At 39.1% G+C, this 25,930-nt stretch overlaps 2 protein-coding genes across 4 annotated transcripts in view; one reads left to right on the forward strand and one right to left on the reverse strand.

Moving 5' to 3' along the window:
• The window catches only part of eps8l3b (EPS8 signaling adaptor L3b), a 64,671-nt gene extending 64,392 nt beyond the window's left edge, over positions 1–279 (forward strand). For 2 of the 3 annotated variants that reach the window (XM_057823706.1, XM_057823705.1), the window contains one exon: positions 1–279. In XM_057823706.1, coding sequence (XP_057679689.1) covers positions 1–42 — 42 coding nt within the window. In that variant the 3' untranslated portion in view covers positions 43–279. The other variant, XM_057823707.1, reaches the window with a different exon arrangement.
• On the reverse strand, positions 248–25,930 carry LOC130908216 (glutathione S-transferase Mu 3-like). Its single transcript, XM_057823710.1, has 8 exons — positions 25,783–25,930; positions 16,846–16,921; positions 16,714–16,778; positions 14,222–14,303; positions 6,880–6,977; positions 6,717–6,812; positions 6,536–6,646; positions 248–449 (listed from the first exon to the last, which is right to left on the reverse strand). Exons 1-8 carry the CDS (start codon positions 25,813–25,815, stop codon positions 354–356), a joined length of 657 nt encoding a protein of 218 aa, XP_057679693.1. The 5' UTR covers positions 25,816–25,930; the 3' UTR covers positions 248–353.

The following is a 25,930-nucleotide window of genomic DNA, read 5'->3' on the forward strand; positions in this document are numbered from 1 at the left end:
CTCGCCAGCGAACCATCAGGCCCTTATGATGCCCGCTACTAATGACTCCCATTGGGTTTTTTTTCGTTAATTTTCATCCACGGATCAACAACTTTTTTTTTTTCAGCTATCACCTTTGTGATTTGCTGTCATGTATGCAAAAACCTATTCATCCATATTTATTATGCATAAATGTTGAGTTAATCCAAAATATTCTATCAAATGACTCAAAACTATATGTCATTTATGAATAAATGAAGTCAATAAAGTTGCAGACTGAGAAAAAGTTCCACTTTAATCTTGTTTTTAACAGTGCAAAACATCACTTTTTCATCTTTTGGATACAATTTACGTTGCACATTTAACAGAGTTCTTTACTCTTTCTTGTTGCCCCATTTGGCCATCTTGTTGTTGACGGGTGTTTTCATGAATCTGTTAGATTTCATGTAGGCCGCAATCTTCTCTTGTGCCTGCAATGGCCAAAGACAAATCATGGACAAAATTTCTGATCAGTGTTCAGATTAAAATGATGAAATTAGTGCTGCAACGATTAATTAAGTAATTCGATTACAAAAAAGCTTCAAATGATTATTTTAATTAGAGTGACGTTGTATTGGTTTGTTTGGAAAGTGTTTGCATTTAGTTTGATTGATTTGGGTGGATTCACTGCCCTCTACCTATTTGCAACAGTGAATATATCATCTAATATGGCTGAATCCAGCTGCTCCCTGGTAAAACCAACACAAGGTAGGTTTTTTGTTTGAGCTAAATATTTCGCAGTTTTTGGTGGGAATGTGTGAACGATTTGTTAAGAGCTTTGTAAAAAAAAAAAAAAAAAAAAAATTATAACATTTAAGCTAATGGACTTTTGCTAAGCAAGTTAGCCAACTGTTATGATGTTGTACTGAGATCCGCATTTAGCTTTTTACAATATAGCGATACAACAATTATTGAGACTGGTCAGGAAATCATTCTACAAAACAACTAATAAACAGAAAAACAAATTCTTTCCTTCCTTCTGCTGTGAATTATAATGACTTTATCACTAGAAGAAACCCAATCCAGTTTCAGTGGGAAGGATGGCAGCGAATGAATGGATTGGATGTCCATGGCAATCAGATGGCAGCCAATGAGTTCAATTTTGGGGCATTTCAAGTCATTTCCTGTTGATTTTGGGTCACTTTCTATTGCTTTTGGGGCCCTTACAGATAATTTCCTGCTGATTTTGGCTTACTGAACAGGTAGTGACCCTGGAATGTCCTAAAATGAACAGGATGTGATCTTAAAATTCACCTACAACCGGGAAGACCAACCAATGCCAGGCAATTAGCTAATTTCAGGGCATTTCATGTCATTACCGGTTGATTTTGCTCACTTTCTTTTCCTTTTGGGTCACTTTACTGTTGGTTTTGGGTAACGCTGCAACAACCAATCGATCAAATTGATTAATAAATTAGTTGCCAACTAATTTGATCATCGATTTTAATCGTTTGTGTCCTTGTTTGTGTGTAATGTAAGGCCGCGCGTGTGCGCCAGTGATAAGAAAAGGAGAGAGAAAGAGTTCACTGCTACACTCAGGTTGGCTTGCAGAGTCAATAATATTTCGTGTCAAGAGTTAGATTGTCTTTTGTGTTATTAGATCCAGTGTGCCTCTGTCAGAGGTAAGTATATGAAGCCAAATGTATAGTTGATGAGTAAGGGTGTAACGGTACATGTATTTGTATTGAACTGTTTCGGTACGTGGTGCTCGGTTCGGAACAAAGGCGTACCGAACGAGTTTCTGACGTAATGTAACCCTTACTTTTCGAGGCTGTGAGTTGATCGGGTTACAGTTTCTTTGTGTAGATTATATTTACTCTGTCTTCTCTACTATAATGAGGACCAACACGGCAGGACAATATAACCCAGAAATGTCAACGGTGCGACAACATGGCCGCCGCGAGAACGCAGTGAAACGCGGACGTTAAAGTCAATCAGCCAATGCACACCAGTCGCACTGCGGCCGCGTGTTAGACGCATCCCAGAAGCGGTTCAACACGACGCACGCGAAAAGAACGGCAGAGTTTATTATTTGACGCGAGACGCAAGCCTCCTGCATCAATACTACTACCGGTAGCTAGGATCGGGCAGACTGGAAGTCACTCGTGTAAAAATACGGTGGATCCAGTCGATTTTCAAACTAATATGCAATCGTAACCCACTTTTTGAGTCCATCAGATCTTTTGAGTGGTAGATCGGGGCACAGTTGACTTGTCTTTGTTGATTTACTGCTGGTCTTCTCTGCTATTACAGTAGCCAACATGGCCCCGTGTTCAATACAAAACCCTCCTACCACAACAAAACAAGTAGGAACTAATATTCACATAGGAACTAAAGTTATACAACATAAAATATACAATATAAATGAATACTAAATCACATTTGTAAAATATAAACACATAATAAAATAAATAATAGCCCATTTAAATAAAATAAATTGAAATGAGCGATAACACCTGGAATGAAATAATAAGAATAATACACAGATCCTGCTTACACAATTAAATTTATTAATTTCTGTGTGGCGCTTTAACTTGAGAATATCCACCAATAAAGCTTCTGAAAACAGTTTATAAGAAAAAAAGAATGATTAATTGAGGCATTTCATTTGTAAAATACATGTTAAAATCTTTGTCATTGAGATTGCTTTTCTCTTTAGCACAGGACTTCTTTTTTCTTCTTCCCTTTAGAAAGAAAGCTGACCAATACGCAGGGTCTGAAAGGCAAATTGTTGTTGGATTATCTTTAAATACCCGCGATTTTTTGAGCAGAATTCTAGCTTTGTATGGGCTAATGTTCCGATTGTTGAAAGCACAAAGGTGTGTAATAAACAACTAGCACATTTATATTTTGCATTTTGTTTTCTTATTGTACTGAAAATGAACCGAACGGTGACCTCAAAACCAAGGTGCGTACCGAACCGAGATTTTTGTGTACCTAGGGTTGCCACCTTTCAGAAATAGAAATAAGGGGCGCCCCCCCCCTCGCGCCCAAAGCCTTACGGGCGAAAAAAAGGGGCATCCCCAAAACTCCTAAAATGCATAGAAATGTATGTATTTTTAGATGAGAAAACTGTATTGTGCACTTTGTGGACATGGCAGTTTCCTTGCAGCAGATTGTTTAGTTTTTTTCCTGCAGGTTAGTGAAAACGAAGTTGTGAATATTGTAATTAACATTTGTGTTGTCGGCACTGAATCCGGTCACGTGATGCATTGACAAGCCAAATTTCTTAAGGGAATGTTCCAGGATAGCTACAATTCCAGCAGCTGACTAGTCTGCATTCTTTGTGAAGTCCAGCATTTTGTTGGTGAGCCCAGACTCTGGATTGAAGTCCTGGACAGCAAGGGGAACATCTTCCTGCTCAATTTATTCGAGGCATTGGTCTGTATGGAGAATGGGATGGGTGATGTTAAGATCTTAAGCACATCACCCACTGCCTTTGGACCCAGGACTTGTTTCAACAGTGCCTCTTGCTTGTTCTCCCCAAAATAATTTTCTTCACCATTTTGGAATCACATAAAAATCTTCTGATTCAGCCTGTGTCCACAGTCAGCACTATTGTAGCTCTGGCTGGCTACGTTTTACTGTGTGGTATACCTGTGTCACCTCAGCTGCAGTAATTTAGAGGGTAGGACTGGGATGATGTCAAATTCACTATTAATCAATCATTAGATAGCATATATTTGCAGTAGGACTATTTAGTCAGTGTTTATTTGCTGTTAATCTATTAGGAATCATTCCAAATGAGTAGCATTAGTTAGTGTAACAAAATAACATGTTCTTTATGGGTATATAAATTCATTCCATATTGATTGATAATAAATGCATGTTTAAAAAAAAAAAAAAAATCAACATTCCTAAAAATAATCAACCGTAGTAGCAACTGAAATAGCCTAGCTATGCTCCTATCAATGCAAGATGTATGAAGGTAAATATAAATATATATATTTATATATTACTATAATATATTAGGGCTGCGCGATATGGCCTTAAACATGTATCACGATAAATTGAGCAGATTTATCTCGATAACGATAAATGACGATAAATTCGCCCAAGCGGACTGTTATATAATTTGAAAATCTGAATCAATGCATGAAATACAGATTAACTATTTCTTGTTGATTTATTTACCAGCATTCAATTTGATATACTGTATTTAACAATTGTACATGCAGTCTAAACATTAAGTTTATAAAAATGTATTGTAAGCAATAAGAATTCAAGTATGAACATTTATAACAGCGTGTATGACTTGAACAATGTACATTGTCAAAATCAATATGCCTGTGCAAACATGTAATTGTAACACAAATGACTTGCAGCTTGAACAGTACACTTCAAAAAGACAACTTATTGTTAATGGCTGCTGTGACATAATTATTAAATACAAGTGTTTACTTTATGGTTTAAGGTTTTTTTTTCCCCCCCAGTGCATTTTCTAATAAATGCACGCACAATAAAAATAGCTGGGACCATTTCTCGGTCATTATAAGTTTTGCCGTTGGATTGTACTTTATGCTGAATGCTTTACCATCACAAAAGCTATCAGAGGAATCACACACAGACAGATACAAAATAACGCCACATAGTAATTGCTAGATGCAGTCCGTGCCCAATCCACTCATTAAGTTCAGCCGTTTCGACAAGGTTAGAACCGCTATCCGGCTCAATAACGTTCATTTGTAGCGTTAGCCGCTAGCTAGCGTTAGCCTGGCTACCAGTAGAAAGCACTGAAAGCACCATCTCCGGAAATCGTGAGAACAAAGGAGGACAGCGGGTGAAAGCCCGTCTGGATGCCACCAAGAGTCTACTAAATGTCGGTTGAAAGTTTGGTGAACCTCCCTTAAGCCACACTCCATCACGTTTTGCTTGTAGCATTAGCTGCTAGCGTTAGCTTACCGGGCTTTTGTTTGATTGGCTTCCTGATGATCACGTGACTCCCTACGTAAGCACATTCACTGCTTTCTTAAAGGGAAATGAACATAGACGAACAACACAGAATCAATGCGGGATGAAAAGACTATATTTTCTTGTTTTATTAATTTACCGAATTTACCGACATGGTCAAAATTACGTCGGTCATCGTTAAGAATTTCGGTGACGGTAAATTTTCGGTTTACCGCCCTGCTCTATAATATATAATAGTAATACATATACAAGAGCATAATAACATACCAAATCAAGCTCAGGGGATGTTTCAGGTACAAAGAATTGTGACGAAGGCTCTTCTGGGATCTTATATTCCGTTTGTGGAGGTGAACCCCTGCAGCATGCCGTTTTACACTTCCATGAGACACTGCAAAAACTTTCCTGCCTGCCTTGCAGTTCGCTTTATAATCATTATCAGTGACTCTATCGAGCCACTCCAGTCTATTTTTTTGGAGACGTTTCCCCTTTTGAGGATTACGTGGGGTGTCCTGAACTTCTAATGTTGAAGAGACATTTAGTTTTGAAAACGCACGGGGCGGTGCACTGAGCAGAGAGCGAGGTAACTAGGCAACGAACCCGGAAGTGGAGCGCAGTGCAGGCTGCAGGGCAGACAGCAGTGGGCAGGCAGATAACTATCTTGCTGTCTTTAATATCTCCTGCCCTTTTTGTTCATTATTGTTGGCTCAGTGGTCACGCATGAGTGCAGGTGTGTGTTTGTGTGTGAAAGACGTGCATGGGCTGGGCGCACCGCACGCAGGAGCCGTGGGTCGCGCGGGTTCGACCCATGGGACAATTGTGAAATACGGAATAAACTGCGTTCCGTATTGGTTCAATACAGAACGCAACTTTTAATTCCCAATTACGGAACGATTCCGTATTTCAAGGGACGGGTGGCAAGCCTATGTGTACCGTTATACCCCTTGCATGAGACGTTACTACTTAGCGCTAAACTAGTTAGCAATTATGCTAATTAGTGTCTTAAGTGTCCGTTTGTATTGTGTTCTGGAGAAGCATATTAGCACTTGAGTTATTGTTAGATTAATAGATTACAAAAATAATCGTTAGTTGCAGCCCTAGTTTGGGGGGTATTTACAGGTCCCTTCCTGTTGATTTTGGGTCACTGAAAAAGAAGTGACTCAAAATGAACAGGAAGTGACCTGTAAACGCCCACAAAAGACTGGCTGTAAATTCTTTGGTTTCAGTGCCATTGACGGCGCTAGACGTACAATTAATTTTGACTTGGGGTGAATGAATCAACGCTTGAGTTAACATAGATACTATTCTAGCAGAAAATTTTGTAGTTTTTTTTTTTTTTTTTTTTTTTTTTTTTAAAGTAAACACCTTTTTAAAACGACATATCGATTCTTGGCGGGAGCATATCGATAACATTTTGAGATACAAAGTATCGTATATAAGTATATTATCATTTCGATATACAGTATATTGTCTCAACCCTACATTGCCCGTTGCGATTAAGAACCACTGGATTAGAATTTTCCCAATGGGGTGTGTACCTGCAGCATTTATTCCTATCCAAGCGTCCATGTAAAGTCCAATGTAGAATCAAAAGAAGATAAACTCCTACCTCAAACCTATCCAAAAGGTCTTTGAGGTTCTTGAAATCATCCAGGCAGGATGGATGAAACATTCGGTGTTGGTCCAACAGCTCGTACATGATGAAGTCCACAAAAGTAATCTGTTAAACAGAAAGCCATTTTTAGCTTTGATACCTCAGCCGACTTTCTATCCAGCAAATGACTTATCACCTTATCACCAGCGAACCACTTCCGGTCCCCCAAGAATTTGGAGAACTGCTGAAGTACATCCGGCAGCGCTTTCAGGTAACCTGGCTTTATGTTTTCCTAAAGTGTTGAGAAGGGATTTAGAACTGCAGACTTGGCTCTAGTCCAATCGTACACTGATACTCACAAAGTCGAGATAACACATTCTCACAAAGCCGTTCCTAAAATCCATGGCCTGGTTCTCTATGATGTCTACGCGAACCTTCTCTTCCTCATTCTCTCCACCTGTAAATCAAATTTAAGCTTTAAGAATGTTTTTCTTGAAGAAGCCTTGGAGACTCTTGCCTTCCCAAGGGCAAGAGGCAACAACAAAAGACAGTTTTTGCTTTCCTAGAATGTGCTGACACACATGTATTAATCCCACCTACATGCATACACATAGCCAACAAAATTCAATGTTTCCCACCAATGAACGAGACTGTGGCGGGCCGCTTGCCCCCCCCCCACCGGAAAAAAAAAAAAAAAGATAATCAGATGCGTCAGTCAACCGATTACACAGCTGTAGCCCATTCCACTCTACTACTCGCTCGCGCGGGTAGTAGAGTAGCATTTTAGAGTAGCATATTATTATTATTATTATTTTTTAAGGCCGCTTCAAACTAGCGGCAGCCGAGTGGGAGGAGTTCAGCGGACACCTATTCATTGTGTATTGTAGCGTAATGTTCGTAACTATGCAGGCCCCCCCTTAAGAGACGCAAGGGGAACGAGTAGGAAGAATGGGAGAACGAGCGAGATAGCGAGAGATAGCGGTCGCATGTCGTAGCAGCCCGCTGTTATTTTGTTATTGTTTTTCTTTATTATTGTTACTACAATCAAGTGGGTAAGCACTTGAGTAATACAGACTTCTCTCCTTCTTCCCCACATCCGGGGCATTACAATAGTTTGGATCGGACTTTTCGGCGAAAGTGAGCGGTGGACGGCCGTCTTGGACGGAAAGCGAACTTTGATTGAACTTGCGCGGAGAGGCGGGGCCCAAAATAAAGCCTTGCTCTATTTTCAGAGCGTTGGTCACAGTAAAATATTTATTAGTTCAAGCAGAGTAAAATGATACATATTCACGGTACAAGAACGTCGTTTCCGTGTCCATCGATTGGTAAGATAAGGCTGTTTGTACGAGTGACGTGTGGCCGCTCCCGTCAGGGGGGACATTTCGCGTGGAGTGGCTATTTTTCGGCACAACAGCGGCGCGCCAACTTCAGACAATTACGGCTGACGAAACTTTGATAAATGCGCCCCCCCCCAATTTCGCGAGCTCTGGGACACTCGAAAAATAACTCTCATACCTCTCCTTGCTAAGTTAATGGTACCTCGATGTGCGTTTGTGTGGAAATTTAGTTCACGAACAACGGGGAAAAAACTATTCACCTTCTCACCGACTCAAGTAAAACTTTTTACACGGCTATTAGAATTCCCCCAGTCCTGTAAATGGGTCAGCTGAGAGAAGGACTGTTATTGTTGTGGTAATGTAGTACTTATGAGGGTCAAATAAAAAGGAAAAAGGAGGACTACGACGGCGGTCTGAAACCCGCGGCTCTCGGGCCGCATGCGGCTCTTTAGCGCTGCTTCGGAGCTTTTTTTTTTAATGGAAAAAGATGGGGGAGGGAAATATATTTTTTGTTTTAATAGGATTTCTAGGAGGACAAACATGACACAAACATTCATTCAATTCACTAATATTGTAATGAAGTTAAACTTGTGGTGGCATTGTACAACAGAGTAGTCATGTGGTGCGCTGTAGGCTAATTATGTATTTCTAGCCAACTTAGTCATTTCTATAGTAGGCTAATATAGCTAGTATCGATAATTAAAAGGCTTGTACAAGGCTTTTAATTTTTTGCTGCTCCAGACATACTGTATTAGTTTTTTTTTTTTTTTTTTGGGGGGGTGAAAATATGGCTCTTTCAACAGTTTGGGTTGCCAACCCTGAGTCACTACGAGATGTAAGTCGTACTATTGCTACGAGAAAAAAAGTCGCATTATTACATAGGGTAACGTAGCTGTAATCAGTTACGCATTTTACATACATATACCGTAGCTGAGAGCTATAACATTAGCCTAGCTAATGAAATATTTCAAATATATCTTTGTTATGGTTCTTCTTGGGGGAAAAAGAAAAAGAAAAAAAAAATTTGCCGTGGCACAACATGGTGAGGCTGTCCGACTCCGATGCAGCCCACCACCACAGTTTCAAAAAATCCTATGGGAAACACCGAAATTCATAGAGGTGTCACCCGCTTTGCTTCCCATCCCTTTAGGGTTGGCACCTCTCTTGTTGCTAGGGCCATCCCAAATAAAAAGAGAGGGGAAGGTGGAGTTTTTTAGAACGATTGCGGAAGCTGTATTTTGTAGTCCATTGTATAGCTTCCTCCTTCTCCTTGCAAGCTTTTCAACTAAATTGAGTGCCTTCGCTCCTTATTTTGGGTAATGTTATAAATGTCTACCTAATAATTCATATTTGAACTTGACAGGGAGCAAAAAGGAGAGTTGCACGGGAGAACGGTGTTGACTGGCTGATTGTCCCCTGCTGGTTTTTGTTTAGTTAATACAAGTCTCCATGCAACAGCAATCCGAAGCGTCTGTGTTTTTATACACTACACCACCTCCCTGAAGGAAGAACCGGACGTAGGAGCGATGACGAACGAGCCACAGAAATCGCTGGTCCACATACTATTATTATTTTCTATACACGAGAGGTGCCGGATCTGCCCAAATAAGTCCCGGAACACAGGGAGGCCAAAATCAAGAGGTGCCGGATCTTGTTCCGGCAGGATCTGGCACAAATTAACCCCTGGGTATTGTTTAGAGTTGTCCGCCAATGACTTTCCAACCGATATTGTCCAATTCAAAAACTCCAATACCGATACTTACTAGAGGCAGGTAAGAGGGTTTTTGGATATTATCAGAAAAGCTAAAAGAAAATTCTGGCATACTAAATAATAAACTTTGTGTCCGATTTGATCAAACCTTAAGTAAATTAAAAGCTTTATTCTTTTTTACCCTCATTCCAATTGAAACTGTTGTGGTTATACTTGTAACCTGCGTGTGTTGTTGTATTCCTTGTATACGTTCCCTCAGTAACTACAATGGTATGAAAAAGTATCTGAATCTTTTGGAATTTCTCACATTTCAGCATAAAATCACCATCAAATGTGATCTAATCTTTGTCAAAATTACACAGATGTTAAATCAGTTTCTGCTTTAAGTAAAAACACCTAAACATTTATAAGTTTTCATATATTAATGAGGATAGCATGCAAACTATGACAGAAGGGGGAAAAATAAGTCTGTGAACCCTCTGCCTAAGGAAACTTAAAGAGCAATTGAAAGCAATTGTTACCAAACAATTAAAGTCAGGTCTGTGCCCAACCACTAATGAGTGGTTTAAAGCTGCCCTGCCCAACACGCACCGGGTAAGAAATGTCTTGATAAGAAGCATTTTCTGATGTGCATCATGGCTTGGTCAAAAGAGCTGTCTGAAGACCTGCGATCAAGGATAGTTGATTTGTGGAAAGTTGCTAAAGGATACAAAACCATCTCTAAAAGTCTGGATGTTCATCAATCGACAGTCAGAGAAGTTGTCTACAAATGGAGAGAGTTTGGCATTGTTGCCTCTCTCCCAAGGAGTGGCCGTCCAGCAAAGATGACACCAGGAGTTTAGCGCTGAATACTATAATAAGAGGTAAAAAAGAACCCTACACAAAATATTAAATGTGATGGTTCACTGACTTATTTTTCCCCCTTTTGTCATTGTTTTCATACTATTCTCATTAAAATATGAAAACCTATAAATGTTTTGGGTGATTTTGGTTAATGCAGACACTGTATTTTCATCTGTGTGATTTTGACAAAGATCAGATCACATTTGATGGTGATTTTAAGCAGAAATGTGAAAAACTCCAAAAGATTCAGATACTGTTTCATACCACTGTACATGATTTATGAATGATTACAGTGCCTTGCAAAAGTATTCGGCCCCCTTGAATCTTGCAACCTTTCGCCACATTTCAGGCTTCAAACATAAAGATATGAAATTTAATTTTTTTGTCAAGAATCAACAACAAGTGGGACACAATCGTGAAGTGGAACAACATTTATTGGATAATTGAAACTTTTTTAACAAATAAAAAACTGAAAAGTGGGGCGTGCAATATTATTCGGCCCCTTTACTATCAGTGCAGCAAACTCACTCCAGAAGTTCAGTGAGGATCTCTGAATGATCCAATGTTGTCCTAAATGACCGATGATGATAAATAGAATCCACTATGTGTGTAATCAAGTCTCCGTATAAATGCACCTGCTCTGTGATAGTCTCAGGGTTCTGTTTAAAGTGCAGAGAGCATTATGAAAACCAAGGAACACACCAGGCAGGTCCGAGATACTGTTGTGGAGAAGTTTAAAGCCGGATTTGGATACAAAAAGATTTCCCAAGCTTTAAACATCTAAAGGAGCACTGTGCAAGCCATCATATTGAAATGGAAGGAGCATCAGACCACTGCAAATCTACCAAGACCCGGCTGTCCTTCCAAACTTTCTTCTCAAACAAGGAGAAAATTGATCAGAGATGCAGCCAAGAGGCCCATGATCACTCTGGATGAACTGCAGAGATCTACAGCTGAGGTAGGAGAGTCTGTCCATAGGACAACAATCAGTCGTACACTGCACAAATCTGGCCTTTATGGAAGAGTGGCAAGAAGAAAGCCATTTCTCAAAGATATCCATAAAAAGTCTCGTTTAAAGTTTGCCACAAGCCACCTGGGAGACACACCAAACATGTGGAAGAAGGTGCTCTGGTCAGATGAAACCAAAATTGAACTTTTTGGCCACAATGCAAAACGATATGTTTGGCGTAAAAGCAACACAGCTCATCACCCTGAACACACCCTCCCCACTGTCAAACATGGTGGTGGCAGCATCATCGTTTGGGCCTGCTTTTCTTCAGCAAGGACAGGGAAGATGGTTAAAATTGACGGGAAGATGGATGCAGCCGAATACAGGAACATTCTGGAAGAAAACCTGTTGGTATCTGCACACGACCTGAGACTGGGACGGAGATTTATCTTCCAACAGGACAATGATCCAAAACATAAAGCCAAATCTACAATGGAATGGTTCAAAAATAAACATATCCAGGTGTTAGAATGGCCAAGTCAAAGTCCACACCTGAATCCAATCGAGAATCTGTGGAAAGAGCTGAAGACTGCTGTTCACAAACACTCTTCATCCAACCTCACTGAGCTCGAGCTGTTTTGCAAGGAAGAATGGGCAAGAATGTCAGTCTCTCGATGTGCAAAACTGATAGAAACATACCCCAAGCGACTTGCAGCTGTAATTGGAGCAAAAGGTGGCACTACAAAAGTATTAACGCAAGGGGGCCGAATAATATTGCACGCCCCACTTTTCAGTTTTTTATTTGTTAAAAAAGTTTAAATTATCCAATAAATTTTGTTCCACTTCACGATTGTGTCCCACTTGTTGTTGATTCTTGACAAAAAATTACAATTTTATATCTTTATGTTTGAAGCCTGAAATGTGTCGAAAGGTTGCAAGGTTCAAGGGGGCCGAATACTTTTGCAAGGCACTGTATATTTCATTGGCCCTAAAGGCTACTGGCAACCCGCTCATCACTGTCAATGGCAACCAATGAGTACTATCACCGAGTGGAACCTGTTTTCCAGACAGTGTAAAAGAAAAGGGATTGTCTTACCACAATTTGACTGATCAACAACAAGATTTGTCCATATGCTGTTTGTTGAGACTCTTGAGAGGAAATTCTTTGCTTTTTTTTTTTCAATTTAGAAAAAGGAATTAATAACATAATGTACATGTTAAACGGTAGTCTTGCAAGCAAGACTGTACTTCTTCTTTGTTTACACATGGAGGTGGCCAATTTTCGTAACTGACTAGCCTCATAGTTTACTTTTAACCAAGAATCGAGACTGTTTTACGTCCATATCTATGAAGAATTCAGTGATTTAAGCATTTATTCACATGAATTTTCGCCAGAAAAGCTCTGTTTACGCCAGGCGGCCGCTAGCCTCATTTGCAAACATAGTAGCATGGTACTTCTTCAATATAACTAAAATAAACGCTAACTGTACGGTTTCATTGCTTTTAACCAAGAGTCAAGACTGTTTTACGTCCATATCTATGAAGGATTCAGGGATTTAAGCATTTATTCACATGAATTTTCGCCAAAAAAGCTCTGTTTATGCCAGGCGGGCGCTAGCCTTATTCGCTAACAGTATATAGTGTATAATAATAATAAAGGGATATTCTATTCTATGATAATTGAAGAATTCTATATACACTCACAACTTATCCACATATTATTTATGATTGATTCTGCATGTTTTCCTCAAGTATTAAGTTTCTGATGTTAAATTGACTGATTTATTAGCTGTTGAAAACTAAAAAATAAGTTGCCATTTTGGTCAAAATCTTCAATGTTATGTTAAATCTTGCTATTGATCCTAAAAATATAGGTGATTATTTCAGCATTTGGTGATTTTTGTGCATCTAGTGTGAAATCAGACCTTTATAGCTATTTTAAGTTATGTTATACTTACATAGAAAATAATTATCGTATTGGCCCGAATATAAGACTGTGTTTTTTGCATTGAAATAACACTGAAAAAGAAGGGGTCGTCGTCTTATCGCGGTCTAGACATTACACCCATTCACGACGCTAGACGGCGCCAGATATCATTGAAACGATGTCATGTCATGACAGATCTCAGCTACTCTTTTTAGTTGAACCAGTTTGCATTATTTTATTGCAATGTTTTTCCTTATTCAGATTTGTTTCAAGACTACAGTTACAGTTAGACTTCACTTTGATGGTTAATGCAGTTATTGGAATTTTGTTGTTTTATCACAATAGATTGATTTATTTACATTTCAAAAACCAGAAGTCATTCATTTACGAATGTGATTGCACTTTAGTTCACATATTTAAATGTTCAGATATTAAGATTTGAATGAGGCAAAATAATATGCTTTTTCTCTCAAATATATTGTAATAATCATTTGTTTCGGATGTACTGTAATTATTTTCTGTATAAAAATTAATTTGGTGTTCAAAAAGTCTTTTTTCAAACTTGAGTCTCGAAATAGGGGGTCGTTTTATAATCAGGGCCGTCTTATATTCGGGCCAATCCGGTAATTGGGATTTTATAAGGGAACGACTTTGAATTTTTTGATGCCGCTGCTCATGGAGACTCATATATGGCTAAGGTAGGTGCCTGTTTTGGTTTTAGGTTGGTAGCAGCTTTGGTTCTGTAAATATTTTAATGTGAAGCTTTTGAAAATAGGCCCCCTACGAATTGGCCCCATTTCACGTGTCATGTCAATAGGTTATGAAGTCTATGGATCAGATCACATTTGATGGTGATTTTATGGAGAAATGTGAGAAATTCCAGAAGGTTCAGATACTTTTTCATACCACTGTAGATTCTTATTCATAAACTTACACAAATTGTGCTTCCGGGCAATGTATCTCATGATGGCGTTGCTCTGCACGATCTTCCTCTTGCCGTCAACCAAGTAGGGTAGCTGCAATCAAATATTCATTATAGCAAACTCATTTTGGTTGGGGGGCCGCATTCATGCAATTAGATTGGTTTATTTTTGGCTACATACCTAAACTACGTCAAATAGCTGCCGTCAGTGGCAATGAAATATATGCCTTCATAGCTCAGTCGTCCAAGTTTAGGTCAATCGGATGTCTATTGTTGTCAGTGGAAGCCAAAGAGTCCATTTTGGGTCACTCCCTTGTCATTTATGAGTATTTGCGGGTACGTTTTGGATCATTTCCCTGTTGATTTTAGAGCATTTCCAGGCCAATTCCTATTGAATTTAGGGTATTTCTGGGTCACTTCCTTTCCACTGGTCACTTGTTGAATTTAGGGGCATTTCTTGGTTACCTTCTGTTGATTTTGGGTCACTTCCGTACATGTTGTATAATTTGCTGTCAATTTTAGGGCCTTTCTGGGTCAGTTCTTCTTGACTTTAAGGAATTTCTAGGTCACTTCTTATTGATTTTGGGTCACTCCCTATATATCTTGGACCATTTCCTGTTGATTTTAGGGCATTTCTGGGTCACTTATTGTTGACTTTAGGGAATTTCTAGGTTACTTCCTGTTGATTTAGGGCCACTTCCTGTACATTTTGGACCGATTCCTGTTGATTTTAGGGCTTTCCTGAGTCACTTCCTGTGCACTGGACTTTGGGGCTTTCATAGTCACTTCCTGTTGATTTTGGGTCACTTCCTATACATTTTGGATCATTTCCTGTTGATTTTAGGGCATTTCTAGGTTACTTAATAGTTACTTTAGGTGACTTCTTGTACATTTATAATCATTGCCTGTTGATTTTAGGGCATTTCGGGGTTACTTCCTGTGCACTGGACTTTGGGGCTTTCATAGTCACTTCCTGTTGATTTAGGGTCACTTCCTGTACATTTTGGACCGATTCCTGTTGATTTTAGGGCATTTCTGAGTCACTTCCTGTGCACTGGACTTTGGGGCTTTCATAGTCACTTCCTGATGATTTTAGGTGACTTTCTGTACATTTTGGACCCTTTCCTGTTGATTTTAGGGCATTTCTGGATCAGTTGTTGACTGTTGACTTTGGGGCTTTAATGACCACTTTCTGTCGATTGTGGGTCACTTCCTGTATATTTTGGATCATTTCCTGTCAATTTTAGCGCATTTCCGGGACACTTCTTGTTGACTTTAGGGCATTTCTAGGTTACTTCCTGTTGATTTTGGATCATTTCCTGCCAATTTTAGGGCATTTCTGGGTCACTTATTGTTGACTTTAGGGAATTTCTAGGTTACTTCCTGTTGATTTTGGGTTACATCCTGTACATTTTGGACCGATGCCTGTTGATTTTAAGGCATTTCTGGGTCACTTCCTGTGCATTGGTCACTTGTTGACTTTGGGGCTTTCATGGTCACTTCCTGTTGATTTTAGGACATTTCTAGGTTACTTACTATTTACTTTAGGTGACTTCCTGTACATTTGGAATCATTGCCTGTTGATTTTAGGGCATTTCTGGGTCAGTTGTTGACTGTTGACATTGGGGCTTTAATGTTCACTTCCTGTATATTTTGAATCATTTCCTGTCAATTTTAGCGCATTTCTGGGTCACTTCTTGTTGACTTTAGGGCATTTCTAGGTTACTTCCTGTTGATTTTGGGAGACTTCCTATAGATTTTGGACCATTTCCTGTTTATTTTAGGGCATTTTTGGGTCACCTCCCGTGCACTGGTCACTTCTTGTTGAATTTTGGTCATTTATATGTAACTTCCTGTTGATTTTGACTCATTTCCTGTTGATTTTAGGGCATTTCTGGGTTACTTCATGTTGATTTGGGTCACTTCCTGCTCATTTTGAGGCCTTCTGGGCTTGCTTCCTGTATATTTTGGATCATTTTCTTTTGGTACCACAGCATTTCTGGGTCACTTTCTGTTGACTTTGACTTTATGGTCACTTCCTGATGGTTTGGGGGCAACTACCGATCACTTTCTGTTGCTTTTGGGTTACTTCCTGTACATTTTGGACCGTTTCCTGTTGATTTTTGGGCATTTCCAGGTTATTTCCTGCTGATTTTGGGTCATTTCCTACGCATTCTGGGCTTGCTTCTTGTACATTTTGGATCATATGTTGGTTTCATTGCATTTTTGGGTCACTTCTTTGTTAATTCATTGGCTGCTATGCACGGCGCTCGACATGGGAATGAACCAATGTGACTGCGGATACAAAAGTGAGCACAGTAGGGCACAAATCTCTGGTTTTGCAGTGCAAATGTCAAAATAAAAGCATGTGATTGTGTATGTACCTTATGAATAGGCTATAACAACCAAATGTACGGCCCGTGGGCACAAGTGTTGGGCTGCGCATTTGACGCCCCTGTATTATATGATAGCTTTCGCTGGACATGCTGGCAGTCATCACTCACATTGGGAAAGTCCATTCCAAGTTTATCCTTCTCATCGAGCCAGCAGGACTTGTCATAGTCGGGAGCTGCATGCGTGGAAAAAGGTGAGTTGGATCAAAGTGGATTTTTTGGGAGGGGAGGAGGGAGCTTTACCTTCACCGCATGAATAGAATTTGTCCTCATATTGCGTCCCGGTGTACTCCAGCAAGAGGCGGATGGGTTGGGCCAGCTGAAAAGAAATCACAAAGGTGGGGATTGTTTGAGTTGGTTGTGTACAAATGCTTAGCGGCTTTTCCTGTCTTGCATTGGCGAAAACAGAACATTCCCAGTCCTGGACCAACCAGTTCTCATAAAAGGAGCATATAAACACATGGATTAAAGTGGGGAAAAATTAATTTATTGAAAAATGTTTTTGTCTTCCTAGGTCTATGCATGTGCTGGTAGGAGATTCTGACGGTATGATAACTTTGAGCCAAAACATCAACTGTTTCAAGGTATCAAGGTATTGGAGTTACAGTTCTAAAATGTGTTACTTTGATATATCTAGGTTTACAAAACAAACAAAACTTTTTTTTCCTATTAAAGAGGATTTTTATTTTCAAAACATAGTAGAAAATTGGAACATGAGTATAATGTTAAAGTTAAAATAATTTTAAACAATTAATGAAGTATTCTAAATATAATTGAAATAAATGCAGTCCTTACAGCCACAGCTCAACATTATTACCATCAGAATAAAAATAATTTATTTTTTTCCCATAAAAAGCAGGTGTGTATGACTCGTATCATGTTTATCTCAGTTATCTGGTGGGAAACGTTCATGAAAGTGTTTACTAACCTTTAATTTTGTATAAATGTGAAATCATAATGGAGGTATTGCCTCCTTGGCAGCAACCGTACGCAAACATGTTTTACATGTCGGTTGGCCCTCCTCCTCTAAGTCACAGCAGTCTGTAACTTTTCTCTAGCCGAAGTATTCACATACAAGCGATTTTATATTTTTTCGATGGGGAAAAGTTCAGGAGTTTCACCTCCTACAGCCATCGTGTAGCACAGCTGACTCACTGACACTAAGCAATAACCTGCAAGCGAGGGATTTCTCCCTGCATTTTTGGGGCATAAAAAATAGCTAATACCGTAGGGACTGTATGACGGAAATTTTTTGCGGTTTTGAAACCTTGCCGTTTTCATACCACAGTATACGTTGAAACCAGTAATCGGCACATGTCTACGCAGGTCCTTCAACCAGATAAGCAAAATCAACCTATTTTCATTCATTGGACAGAAAAGATTGAGTATTTCAACCACCTAGAAAATCTGGAGAAACTGTGTGGGGACGCTTTATTCGCTTTCCCAGGCTAGAAATTTTGCAGCATTTTTTTAGGTGCCATAGGCAGCAATCCATGTCGACTGACAGGGGCGAATGAACGCGGGCCCAATTACGACTAAAACTGAACTATCAAATAAAGGATCATTGTTTAAATAGTTTTCGCTGTTTTCTTATTTCCCTACCACCTCTTATTCGGAATTCATTTCTAGTTCAAATTCAAATCCGGTTTATTGAAATGAAAATAGTACTATAGTAATAACACAATACCTAAATAATCATACAATAACTTAATAACTATAACAATAACAACTAGGGATGGGAATTGATACGATTTTTACGATTCCATTATCGATATTGCTTAACGATTCGATTCTTTATCGATTCTCTTATCGATTCTAATTTCGGGAAAAAGAAGAACAAACATTTTGATTGGCATTGAGTTTGTTTAATCAGAAGTCACAACCTTACAAACTCACAACGAGGTCAAAAGAGGCCCAAAGCCTGAATGTTAACTGTGGCAATAAGTGGCAAATGCACAAGAATGTGTAACATTTTACTGAAACATTTTTCTAATAGAAATAAAAAATATTGGTATATATTGGCATCAGTGTCAATTCAATCATCAATTTTACTTTAAAAAAGTAATTACAGTTACAAATTACTTCTCCCAAAAAGTAATTGCGTTAGTAACTCAGTTACCTGAATGTAAGAGTAATTAGTTACTTGGCAAAGTAACTAGTGATAATTTTCTTTTCTTTTCTTTTTTTTTTCTCAAAAAAAAAACAGGTCACGCAATGTGAAGTTTAAAGGGTTTGGGGGACAATTGGCCCAAGCCCAATTCTTTACCCTCCACTTAACTGGACACAAGGGTATTGCGATAACTAGATAGTAACCTTTGCTATGTGTGGAAGTCATTTAAAGTTGTGAATCAACCGTTAAAGTTGTTAAAATTGCTCCCGTTATTGCATTAGTTCCCTTCTGTCTACTTTAAACATGTGTAAGCTTTAAAACTGTTTCATCATTTAAAGATAGATTTTAGTTAAGATTTTGCTGATTTAGGAGCATTTTAGATTTAAAAAAAAAAAAAAAAAAAAAAAAAAAAAAAAAAGTTACTTAGGTTCGCTAGGAAGGATCTCTACATCAGAGCCTTCCTTAGAGGTCTACTGCTTTAAGATGGCGGCTGTTTACTAACGCATGTAGTCCTTAAAACATGTTGCCAATGCAGCTGTGTCTGCTTTTGCATCTAGTTCTATAATATGATATCTACCGTGTCATGTGGGCGTAGTTTGTCGGCTATGGCTACAGTCAGGTATTATTGGAGCCACCTAGCATCGCGGTTGCAACGGCGTCTTCCCCACTCCTGCTCTGCTCTCTCGTCTCCGTGAGTCCGTTTCTCTCAGACTTTTTTTATTCAACCAACTTAGTAACGCATAGTAACGCAAGCCTTTCCCGCCTCAGTAACGGTAACGGCGTTGCCAAGATGAGATAAGTAATTAATTAGATTACTCATTACTGAAAAAAATAACGCCGTTAGTAACGCCGTTATATTCTAACGCTGTTATTAACAACACTGATTGGCATATAGGTCGTCGTTCTGCCTTTGGCAATATGTGTTAAAGCAGGGGTCCCCAAACTTTTTCCTGTGAGGGCCACATAACCTTTCCCTTCTCTGATGAGAGGCCGGGGTCAGTTTGTAACAGAAAAAGTGTGACGATTGCAGGAGTGCGTAAATGTAAAAAAATTATTGTTTTTCAGAAAGCCACAATCAAATAACCCTCTGTGGATTCTTCACGGAACAAAAGTAAATAAAATAAAAATAATAATATAATATAATAATAATAATAAATAATAATAGCACTATTAATTAAATAGATAATAACCAAATAGCCCTCTCTGAGTTATTCACTGAAAAAGGCCAGGAAATAACTCTTCTGAGGGAGAAAAAAAAACAAAGAAAAATTCAAAATGCTCTCTGGAATTGTTCAGGTGGCCGGACCAAATATGGAGCCGCGGGCCATAGTTTGGGGACCCTTGTTTTTATTTACCAGTACTGTATATTGAAATGCATGCCTTTTAGTTTTTGTGGTGCTTTCACGCTCAAGTGGTGGCACCCTTGCGCTTCCTCACGCGAAGAAGAACGTGCTCACGTGAAGAAGAGCGTGCTTACACGCGAAGAAGAAGAAATGCCGCATCCAAGCGAGTGAGCGAGTTAGTGAGAAAGGGAAACACTGCCACGAGCCTACGTTCTTTGTTAATGTTTGTAAAATATATACAGATGCAACGCCTGTATGTATCATCTTCTGTGTTGTTGTTGTGTGTTTCCACTCGCGATCGGACACTTAAATCCAGTTGTGTAGTGGTTTTAACGATGTGCTAATGCTAGCGAACGCATGCTAACTGTTTGTTATTACTGTGTTAGCAGCTAATCATCGCTGATTTACGTTGATGCAAACCTGTTTGTTATTGGGGACGAAATTGATTTGTTTCATTTATATTTTTAGTTTCAAGTGATGGTTGAATAAAGTCAGCAAATTATACCATTATACCATCTGCATCGTCATTTGGGAGTTTAGCTAGCTGTATAGCCAGGACTGAGCCTTAGCGTCTCGGTGAGGACAGTGCAGTGTATTCCCTCCCGATGCAGTTATCTCCACCTTGCAATGACTGCAAGTCGCTTTGTTGTAATTTTTCCTCGTGAAGTGAAGACACGCTTTCGAGCGCTCGAACCTACGTGCTGTCATTGTTATGTTTACGGCGGCAATGCTCGTGCTAAACTATCGTAACCTTTCATTTTCACCTTTTTTCCTGGTGAAGTGTAGCCAAACTTTGGAGCGAGTGGTTCTTGGCGCCATGCTAGTTTGATGCATCTGGACAACAAGACACGTCACGACGCAATGTGCGTCTTTAGGGATCGTTAAAGGGATCGTTAAGGCTTTTTTATTGTGATGTCGAGGCCTCGAAACACTCGGAACTGGTTCGGAATTGGAATCGGATTTCGATTCCCATCCCTAATAACAACTAAATAATACAATATATTTTTTTTTTTAACAGAAGAACTACATCTCCCATAATTCTTATAAACAGCATGATAACCCAATAATGGTTCTTTCACTGTGTTGATTAGTTTTCTGTTTATAATAGTGCTGCAACGATTAATCGATTAACCCGAGTAATTTGTTTAGAAAAAAAGCTTCGAATCAAATTTCGCTGCTTCGAGGATTCGTTTAGAGTGGTGTTGTAAAGGTTTTAAAAGTGTTTGCATTTAGTTTTATTGATTTGGGTGGATACATTGCCACCTAGTGGCAACAGTGAATATGACATAACTCACTTATTATGGCTAAATCCAGCTGCTCCCTGTTAAAGCAACACTTGGTAACTTGTTAGTTTTAGTCAACTTTAGCGACTCTGGTGGACAAAAGCAGTAGTGTTTTGCCTTCAGGAGAACTCCGTTGAGGACCAGGGCACATCCACATGGTGTCGTAAAATCATTAATCAAAAATCAATCTCCCTGTCGCCTCGAGATGGATTAAACAACATTTATGTTTCCAGCGAATGTGTGAAGGATTAATAGTAATAAGGTAATGAATCCAGTTGTTGTTAAACAATAGTATATAATTGTTAGCAACCATGTGGCTAATCCGTCCACCCCACCCGAACTCGTCAGCGCTGGGTAATGCCAGCGTTTGAACGCCGGGCCAATGTTTATTCTGTATATCCTGGTAGCCTCCATTTTTTTTTTCGACCTCAGACAAAACTTTTTGTCTCTTTTGTTGCTCTGCCATCTCGAGAATTCGCGCAAAAGTTTAACTCGAGTAATTCGATTAGAAAAAAAGATGAAATCAAATGAAATTTTGTTGCTTCGAGTAATCGTTTAATTAAAGTGACTTTGTGTAATGGTTTGTTTTTAAAGCGTTTGCATTTAGTTTTATTGATTTGGATGGATACACTGCCCTCTAGTGGCAACAGTGAATATGACATAACTCATTTCACATGGCTGAATCCAGCTGCTCCCTGTTTAGACCAACATAAGGTATGTTTTTGTTTGAGCTAATGTTTTTTAATGCATTAGTAATTTAGTTTGTAGGTATACTTAGCAGTTTTTTGTGGGAATATGTGTTTGAATCTTTTGTTAAGAGCATTGTTAAAAAAAAAAAAAAAAAACGTGAGCATTTTATAGCATTTAAGCTAGCGGACTCTTGCTATGCAAGTTAGCCAATTGATCTTTGGTTGCACTTACGTAGATCAAGAGATGCGATGCTCGAGCCTTCCTGCTCGAATCTGATTCGAGCAAATAAAGTAGAGGTGTGTCAAAGCAGTGTTCCGAAAATGGCGTCGAGCAAGCCAAAAATCACGTGACCCCTGCTGACGAGGCCTCGAACGTCACAGATGTGTCAGCGAGTCACACTGTTTCCACAGGAAAATGAAAACTCGATGGGAGCCCGCCCGCTCAATCGGTGGGAACGCAATAAAAAGTGGCAGAATAACGCAGTTATTCGGCGGTTTTTTTGAGAGGAGGAATTTTCGCATCGATCGGGTCCGATCACGTCATTTTCAAAGTATCGGAATCGCCCAAAAAAATATCGGCCATGCCTTTTTTAAATATATATATTGAATCAAATCGTTTTCTAATTGTATTTAACGTTCCAGACATAATATGTTACACTCATCCAGAGTCTTTAGTTTAAGCGTAAGGTAGGGTTATCAAATTTATCCCGATAACGGCGGTAATTAATTTTTTAAAAAATGTATCACGTTAAAATATTTAACGCAATTAATGCATGCTTTACACGACCCACTCACGCATTGTCGCGCTCAATCTGTAATGGCGCCATTTTACCCATATAGAGTAATAAAAGGCAGCGTAAAATGAGTAGAGTGAATTTTGGCAGCCTTTGGAGCCTTTTTTTAATTGGCTAAAGCCTTACAATCCCTCTCCTTACGATTAGAAATATTATGGGAAGCAATGTGGGGAAGCAAGGTAGCAATTGATCTTTATCTTAACACCCAATGTTATTTTCCAACGTAGAGAAGATATATCAATTGGTAGCACTACGCGCAGTCATGGTTCCACTTCCCATCATGCATTTGGGCATGGTTTCAGTATCATTTACTGAAAGCTCAACAAATACACTAGATGGCAATATTTAGTCACAATATACAAAGTCACAAGACTTTCTATCCGTGGATCCCTCTGACAGAAAGAATGTTAATAATGTAAATGCCATCTTGAGGATTTATAGTTATAATAAACAAATACAATACTTATGTACTGTATGTTGAATGTATATATTCGTCAGAGTTTTTTTCTTAATGCATTGCCAAAATGTATATGATCAGGAAAAATTATCGGAAATGATTGGAATTGAACCAGGAGCAAAAAAAAGCAATCGGATCGGGAAATATCGGGATCGGCAGATACTCAAACTAAAACGATCGGGATCGGATCGGGAGCAAAAAAACATGATCGGAAAAACCCTGAATACGACACAACCCCCCCCAAAGAGATTATACTTAATTGAAAAATAAAATCTTTCACAAACCTCCTTCCTTTTATTCGGCTCAATTATTTCCATCTTATGATTTTGGAAATCCTTATAGTATGCAATAAATAATATTACAGTTCCCAAGCACTGTGCTTACTGTACTGTAATATTTACAAAAAACTAACAATACAGAGTAACTCCCCAACATCTAGGACGAGCCACTTACAAGACTAGCACTGTCGTGTATTACAAATACTGCTTTGAACAAATCTTCACAGACAAAGCAATGACACCTTGCCTGGCTCTGCCAGACTGTTCTCCCTGTATTTTTCAAACACTGAGAGAAATAGTCTGGGAACCATCCCATTAACGGCCTCTCGAGCAGGTACAAAATCAATCGACAAATCAGATTTGTTTATTTGCGTGACGTGTTCTTAACGAGCAACGTCACTCTTGCGCGTCGGAAGTCGTCTCCACAACAAAGGTGAACAGGAGAGCCGAGAATATGTTCCAATCCACGGTAAAATCAGTTTTAAATTACCAAGAACACATCGACACGAGTCATTGACAGTCTGTCTCGCGCTAGCCAAGTTGAATAAACTCCGCTCTCCTCGTATGTTTTCTTCCGCGCGCAAGTCCCTCGTCCTGCCCTCGTCGTTTTACTCACGTCACGTCTGCCCTGCCCGTCGCTGATTGGTCCACTCCGCTGTCTGTTTGCTGTGGCTTGCTCTTCCCTGGAAATTGTATCCGCGTGAATGGTGGCCAGACTCAGTTGCTGGAACAGCGGTGAGTCTGGTGTACCAGGCAAAATGACACCGGCTTTAAAAGGTCAACTTTAATTGTGTAAATGACACTTAATGACGACACGATCTCACGGGTGAAATAGACGACATCCACTTAATTCTATTGAAGATATGTAATGCTGAGACAATTTGACAACTTAAGTTTTAAAAAGAAACGTGCACTGTTTATCCAGTAGATGGCGCTCTTGCAGTGTGTCAAGCGCCTCGAAACAGTGATTCAATTTAGGGCAACTGTCTCAAAAGTGGTTCATTTTTTCGGAAAGCCTCGGTTTTTCCATCCCTACGTAGATCCTCATCTTTTTTTATTTTTTTTTAATTTTAAAAATACCGTTTCAGGCTCAGCTCTGGTATTTTTAATTTTTATGTTACTTATCCGATGACTCGATTATTCGAGCTAAGTAGTTCTTTGATTAATCGATTACCAAAATAGTCCATAGCTGCAGACCGAGTTCGCATCGTTTTTATAATGAATTGGGAAAGGGGGAAGTGACGTATGGTGTAAAGCAGTCAGCATATTTTCTAGGGTTTTTTTTGTGCGGCAGGGTTCCTCAAATTAGTGCCGGTGAAAGCAATACAGACGCCCTCAAGATATAAAAGAGGTCTCATTCAGCCAGTTGTCAGTCGACATCAAAACGACGTCAAAAGGTTTCTGAAAATATTTTATAAAGTTCAAAAGTTACCTAGTGTTGCTTTAAATGTTCCTAATCAAACTATTCGATTAATCAAACTAACTAGTTCATTAATAGACTACAAAAATAATCGATAGCTGCAGCCCTAGTTCATAATATCAAAATATAGATTGCATTGTATAGGGGAAACATATTTTTTTTATGATGAAGTATTCAATTGGGCTGCTTTTTATTGAATTGAGCAGATTTTACGATGCGATCAGGCTGGAAACCGTCTCTTTGATCTGGCAACCCTGATCGCATTGTTCCTTATGAATGAGGCATGTGATCTACAAAGTACGGCGTGTGACCCATTCAAATGAAAGCGGTGCTACATTAGATAACGATTGAACACATTTAAACATTCCTATTCACCAACAGCAAAAAATTAAGTTACACGTTAGACTGATATATCACTACCCTTTTCATTAATAATCCTAATGTTTTGGTTGCTGTTGCAATGCGAGTAGTGTTTCCATACCACATGCTTCGTCCTCTAAAACATAAATAATTAGCCATAAATCACTGCTTCAGAACATTTTTGACCTAGCCAATATTCCAAAGCAAATTCGAATGAATCATTAACCCAAGCACAACGCTTTTAATCCGTTTAGAAAATGCATTCCGGGGCAGGTTTGTTCAAGCGAGCTAGCCTAAACATTGGCAGATACTCTGTACACATTATTCATGTTTTTTTTAACTTCACGAAGCGTTTGGAAGCACTGCTTACATAACCAAAATACGGGAAAGTAGCCAAGGAGAAAACAAGAACCTTTCTAGAAAGTTTTGAAGCTTGCAGAACTCACCCCACGAATGTCCCAGTAAGCTAGTTTCATCATTTTTAGTTTAATATGGAAGTTTTGTTTCGTCCAAAATGTATTTCTTCCTGCCTGTGAGTTGGTTTCTTCTGCTTCAAGTGAGAGCTGCAGTCTGCTAAAGTAGAGGTGAGGTGGG

This window comes from Corythoichthys intestinalis, chromosome 2 (genome assembly GCF_030265065.1).
Source record: "Corythoichthys intestinalis isolate RoL2023-P3 chromosome 2, ASM3026506v1, whole genome shotgun sequence".
Lineage (NCBI taxonomy): Eukaryota > Metazoa > Chordata > Actinopteri > Syngnathiformes > Syngnathidae > Corythoichthys > Corythoichthys intestinalis.